General features: G+C 42.5%; 1 protein-coding gene across 1 annotated transcript; it reads right to left on the reverse strand.

Moving 5' to 3' along the window:
* Nucleotides 1-2,226: 2,226 nt before the first annotated feature.
* LOC106337934 lies at nt 2,227-3,069 on the reverse strand. Its single transcript, XM_013777030.1, has one exon. The coding sequence runs from the start codon at nt 3,067-3,069 to the stop codon at nt 2,227-2,229; it is 843 nt and encodes a 280-aa protein (XP_013632484.1).
* Nucleotides 3,070-6,735: the final 3,666 nt, after the last annotated feature.

Below are 6,735 nucleotides of genomic sequence, written 5' to 3' on the forward strand. Positions count from 1 at the left end.
TTGATGTGAAACCCGGATCTTCCAAATAAGGCAAGTGTAGAGCTGGTTTGGCCGGTTTTGGGAAATTGATCATATCTTCCAATTTCCTTGGCCATTTCTCGAGATCTTGGGCTTTCGGGAAAGCTAATAAACTCCTCTTGACTCCTATGATCGGTTTTGGTTCAGTACTCTTCTTCTTTGGGCTTGAATCCTCTTCTAAAGTCGCATACTCGCAGATGGACGGGCTGAGAAACCTCTGAATTGTAAAATTCATAACTTCTTGATCCCTAAATATTTTGGGCCGATTCCAATTATCCTGGATTCCTTCTTGAGTGTAGAATCTATAAAAATTAGCCTCGTCATTTAAATCCTCCTGGTTTGTAAGATATGGCATTTTTAGTGCACGTATGTCCTGGCTGGTGCCTTGACTGGTTGAGTAGGGCTTTCGGTTGACCTCTGGTTCAGTTGCTGATCTGATGGCCGCATCATGACCCTCGCGCATCATCCGGGAACCACACATACTTATCTCCCTGAGCAGCATTTATAATCTCCTGAGCACTCGGCAAGACAGTCTTTAGCGATAAAATGATCGGGCTTCTACTTCGACTACGATCAAGCCACCAACCATCAGAGACAATAGCGTCAGCCACTACTGCATTAATATTAAGACCCGTAACAGATGGCCCTCTCTCCCCTACAAGATCGATCAATGGACCCAGAGATGTCCAGTTATCATACCAAAAGCTTGCAGTAACACCATCACCCACTTCACAATGGATCATAGGCCTCGCTAAGACCCTCAGCTTACAAATGGCCTTGAAAATCCAACTCCCTCTATTGGCTGGGTCCAATACCCAAAAATTATCCCCTCTGATCAACTTCCTACGAACCCACGAGACCCACAGTGAGCCCCCAGCTGCAAACAACAGCCATATTAGCTTCAATCCGAGAACTTTATTCCATTCTGCTAACCTTCTCAGCCCCAAACCTCCTGCCTCTTTTGGAGTACACACAGAATCCCAAGAGATTTTTGCTCCTCTAGCAGAGTTCGGAGCACCATTCCACAGAAAAGCTCCACACATACGTTCCAATATCTCCACACACTCCTTTGGAATAACAAACATTGAAGCCCAGAAAGAGATTGTAGAGTAGATTACTGCTTGAATCAAGTGAAACCGTCCTGCGAAGGACAAATGTTTAACCGTCCAAGAGTTGAAACGTGCCTGAATTTTATCCAAGAGTGGTTGAAAATCAGTCTTCGTCATCTTCTTAGGTGAAAGCGGTACTCCTAGATAGTGGACTGGGAGGGCGCCTTGAGCAATACCAACCTCTGCTGCCAATTCCTGACACCTACTCTCACTGCCTCCATCCAACAACAGCTCTGTTTTTTGCCTATTGATCCTCAGATCCGAAACCTGACGAAACTCCTCTAAAATCTCCAAAATTCCTCTCAAAGAAGCCGCAGATCCATCAAAGAAGATCAACACATCGTCTGTGAAACTGAGATGAGTAATCAAAGGGTCTTCACACTCCGGGTGAATTCCAAACCAACCATTTAAAGCCCCAACATCGAGCATTTTCGAAAGCACAACCATTGCAATGACAAACAACAGAGAGGATGTTGGATCTCCTTGCCTCAACCCTTTCTTCCCCGGGAAAAACCCTTGAAGCTCACCATTAACAGCTATACTATAAGAGGGGGTTGTGATGCATTCTCTTATCCACCCTATAAACATATCAGGGAGATCAATTGCCTTGAGCACTTTAAGGAGAAAATCCCAGCTTAGATTATCATAAGCTTTCGTAAGATCAATCTTCAAACAACCCCTAGTAGTAGGACCTTGGGCGTTAAAGCCCCTCACTAATTCAGATGCCAGAAGAACATTTTCAGAAAGTAACCTTTCCTGGACGAACCCAACCTGGTTTCTCTGCACAATATCCGAGACACAAAGTTTAAGCTTTATCTTCAAGATTCTTGCCATTACCTTGTAGATTGTGGAGCATAAGGAGATAGGTCTGAAGGCTGAAAGCTGGTCTGCACCTGTAACCTTTGGGATGAGAGTAATTGTAGTGGCAGTGAACTGCTTCAACAATTTACCACGAAAAATTCCTTAACTGCTTCTACTGAATCCTTTCCCACAACTTGCCATGATTCCCAAAAAAACTCAGCTGAAAAACCGTCAGGTCCCGGCGCTTTGTTCTTTGGCATAGCAAATAAAGTACTCTGAATTTCTTCATCCAAGGGAATCAGCAAAAGTTGATCTGCAATCGACTGAGGACATCTATAAGAAAGCTGCCATGTAAGTCCTCCAAAGAAATATCAATAAGCAATGTATCTGCCGATCCTAAAAGATTCTGGAAGTACGCAACCACCATGTCTTTGATCTGCGCCTGATTGAACACTCTGTTTCCCCAGCCATCAACCAGATAACTGATGCAGTTTCGAATATGATGCGCCATCACTGCCTTATAGAAGAATTTCGTATTGGCATCACCACAAGCTAGCCACCTGATCCTCGCTTTTCGATTGAAAAAAATCTCTTGCGCTGTTTCAAAAAACTGCCACTTCCTTCTAGCAACAAACTCCTGTCTGAACAGAGAATCTGACGGCTCTGATAACAACTGTTCCTGAATTTCCTTTAGGTTTCTTAGCGCATCACCTGCCTTCTGCTGAATGTTCCCAAAACCTTCTTTGTTCAGCCTTCTGCAAGTGGCCTTAGCTCTCTTCAGTCTCTGTCCCAAGGTGAACAGTTTTGAACCTACTGGAATAGACTCTTCCCACGACTTCATCAACTCTTCTAGGAACTTTGGATGAGTTGAGATGAAGGAAAAATACTTAAAGCTGCACTTTCTGATTTCTGGAACATGAGTAAAACGGACAACAGCTGGAGAATGATCAGAATCACCAGGCGCCTCGAATATGCTGATTGCATCTGGGAAAACTTCTCTCCACTTCTCGTTGCATAAAACCCTATCAAGCTTCCTCAAAATTGGATCCTCAACTCGATTATTACTCCAAGAGAAGAAGGTCCCTCTTATATCTAGATCCGAAAGATTGCTTTCAGTCAAACACTCTTGGAACTCCGCCATATTCCTTACAGGAAGATCATACGGAAGCAATGAGAAGTGCTCTGCCGCCGTAAGAATTTGATTAAAATCACCTAACACCACCAGAGGAGATGATGTAACTATAGGATTTGAAGAAATAACAACCATATCCCTCCAAAGACTTCTTCTTTCTGATTTTGTATTCCTTGCATACACAAAAGCCGCTGTACAACTCGTGCCTGAAGCTGGATCCATTAAACCACACAAAATTAATTGATCCGTCTTCAAATACACCACCACAGAGATCGACGGACTCCAAACGAGCCAGATTCTACCTCCAACTGCCTCCGAATAATAATTATCAAACCTCCAACCAGGAGCGACTGCTCCTAAAACACTATTGACATTCCCCTCCTAAACATGAGTTTCCAAGAGGGCACCCACCGAAGAACCCATACTCTGCAACCAACTCCGAACTACTCTTTGACGACCCACACTACTAAGACTTCTTATATTCCAACTAAATATCTTCATATATACAAATTGTATGGGGTAACCGGATCAGAAACTAGGTTTCCTACCCGAGGAGCTTCCTCGAATAAAAAACTTAGAAGATTTTGGCGGAGTTCCAATAGCTCCCGAGGCTTTCCACAGTTGCTCTTGACGCATGGCACGCCTATAGTTCTTTGAGTGTTTAGTAATCTACAATGACTCATCCTCCTCTACCGACTTCTGATCAACTAAACCTTCTCCTAAGCCTTTACTCACTCCCTCCTGCTCCACTAAATCAGCAACTCCCGATGGAACATGAGAGGTCACCTCAGCTCTTGGACCACAACCCTCCACCTTCTGAACTAACTCCGACTTCTCGTGCTTCTGTAGCGAACTGACCTCCAACTCTGAGATTACTACTCCCTCCTCTATCTGACTCGAAGACACTACGGGAACTACCATTTCTGGGGGAGAACTGAGAGCCCTCTCTTTCGCCCTAAAACGAGACCTACGCCGAGACCTTGAGCGAGATTTCTTCTTCTTTGGAACTTCATCCTCTTGAGTATCTTTTGACAGGACCTGACCACTCTCTGCCAGTGACACGTCCTTCCCAGACTTCACCACACTAACGACTTGTTCTATCTTCTTCTGAGTCTGAGTTATCTTCATAAGAGGTTTGTGGCAACGGTTCAGCAAATGTCCAAACTTACCGCTATTTATACATTTCGGAGGGAGGCTAGGGTACTCAATGTTGATCCTAACAGAGTTCCCTTGAGTATCCCTGACTTCTACCACCTCCGGAGGAGTTGTAGAAAGATCAATCTCGACTTTGACTTTAGTGTCACCGAAATGGTACTGGTCCAGCCTCGATTTTTCCGTGTGTAGCGGTTCGCCTACTCCACTCGCTACCACACTGATTCCATCCAATGAGTACAACTGAGGTGGAACATCCTTAAGCACAACCCAAGTAAGGGCAAAGAGAAGTTCTTGTGCCGCCAAGTTACCATCTGCAGACCAAGGATATACCGAAAAAGCACACCTATCTGCCTGCCAATACCCCACCTGAAGAACCCACTCTCTGGTCTGAACAGAAGGGACCGTTCGAACAGTGATATTACCAAACTTTCCCCACACCGGGTTCAAGTCAGCAATAATCTTATTCGCATGAGGCCTTCGACCATGAAAGTGACAAACCACGTGATCTTTCCAGAGTTCCAAAGTTTTAAGAAGAACAGATTCCGGAGCTTGCATCACCGGTGTACCATCCTCGAGAAAAGACGGGTCTGAGATCTTACGGAGGTTTCTCAACGAAGACTTGAAACGAGCCGCATAAGACGGGACATGAGCAGCCGGAATGGAAGTTGGAACCGAAGGGGACTGAAGCTTCATTTCCAGATCTCGATTGAGAAGTTGAATTTCGCGAACGGATGAGAGAGCAAGACCGACTCCTCCTGAGTCGGACTTAGGGCTTGAAGGAGAAGGGCTACCTGGCATCGCCATAGTACAAGGAAGAAAGACTAGGAATTCTTCTCGCTCGACGGCGTGAGGCCAACGAACGGCGGAACCACGCACCGGAAACCTAATCGCACATAATCGCCTTTTGTTATCGCGACTCTCGAGGTCTAATCTTATTTTTGGCTTATATAATATAGTCATAGAGATAAAACATACAGAGATACCTTTATGACCAAACCATAAAACACAGAGACTGAAGGAGAAGACAAAGAAGAACAAGACTCACGTCGCCGGCAAAACAACCGGAGAGAAATAAGCCATTATTATTATTACACTTAACAACCAGACCTTAACATAACATTAGGGTTATTGCAGACTTTATGGTTCCTTCATTTGCAGGTGCAAGGGTTGCTCTTGCAGTCAGATCCGCATTTACAGGCATCGTTCTCGGCAAAGGAAGTCTCGCCGGAAGCCTCGTACTGAGAGTTCATGGCTGGAGCAACGCCTAGGACAAGAGTCTCGGTGGTGGTGGTCTCACCAGAGAAGCTCAAGTCTGGGTACATTTTGCAACCGCACAAAGACAAAACGTCAAAACTAATAAAGTTTATCTCCAAAATTAAATATCAAAACACTATTAGAGTCACGATTTGACGCAGAGACCGCTGCATGGAAGAGGTTTTCTTTTTTGACTTAACATAGAAGAGGGTTTTCCGAGAAAGAAAAAACTTTTTTTTAAAAAGGGTGATGAGAGTGTTGACTTTACCTTTTGCATCCAACGCAGTTGCAGCCAGATCCGCAACCACACAGTTTCCTCCACAGGAAGACATTTTCTCTAGAAAATTTTGAAGAATCACAAAGATATTAATTTGTATTGAATAAGCTTTTTTAAAAGTGAATGAAATTAAATTACAGAGGGGTCTCTTTATTTATATGCTGAATGAGAAAATATCTACCATCCACCTGTCGAGATCTTAGATCACTATTTATGTTTTAATTAGGGAAAAAATCTATGAACATTAACTAAAAAATAGGATAAATCTTTTGAAATTAATGAAATATATTCTTTCTCACCATTAAAAATTTTAAATATAGGATTTTGCTCTTTTGTTCAGAGTTTTGCTTTTGTATCTTGAATGTCTTTATGTTTTTGGATTTGTAATTTAGAGTTGTGTCTAACTTTTAATTTATACTGTTTTATACCAACCATATTTTTTTGTAAATGACAAAGAACTTAAGAGCTAGGAAACTAAATACAATTGTTTTCATTTGACATAAACACCTAAACTGATTTGCAATCTTTTCTATTTCATTACTTGACATTAATTATGTGGTTATAGTATAATGGTTTTATCTTTGTTTAGGTGATGTTTGAAAAGATATGTGTAGATTTTTGGTTTTTGGTTTTGGTTTTGGTTTAGAAAAGTCTGTAAAACAAGATGTTGCAAAGGGAAAGAAGTGTTCCAAAGTCTGGATTCAAAGACTTCTTCTGTTCATGTTGAAGTGAAATTACACCCAAAAGGATGAACCAACTTGATGTGTGGGTCCATTATCGATCTTGTCCATTCTATGTGCGTTGCGTATTCAAATCGAATCTATCCTTTTGAACACTTTCTCTTAAATCGATGTAAAGAAAAGTGGTGGGAAAGTTAGGAGAACCATCCATATGGGAGTATTGCAGTGTCAATAGGTCTAGTTAATCCCTACAAAAAGTTAAAAGAGTCAAAGAGTGTATGTATGAAAAAAAAAAGATTACGTACGTGA

The sequence above is a fragment of the Brassica oleracea genome, chromosome C4 (assembly GCF_000695525.1).
Source record: "Brassica oleracea var. oleracea cultivar TO1000 chromosome C4, BOL, whole genome shotgun sequence".
NCBI classification, from domain to species: domain Eukaryota; kingdom Viridiplantae; phylum Streptophyta; class Magnoliopsida; order Brassicales; family Brassicaceae; genus Brassica; species Brassica oleracea.

Coding starts and splice junctions, on each gene's coding strand:
- LOC106337934 (XM_013777030.1), bottom strand. CDS start 3,069: ATGGCGGAGTTCCAAGAGTGTTTGACTGAAAGCAATCTTTCGGATCTA.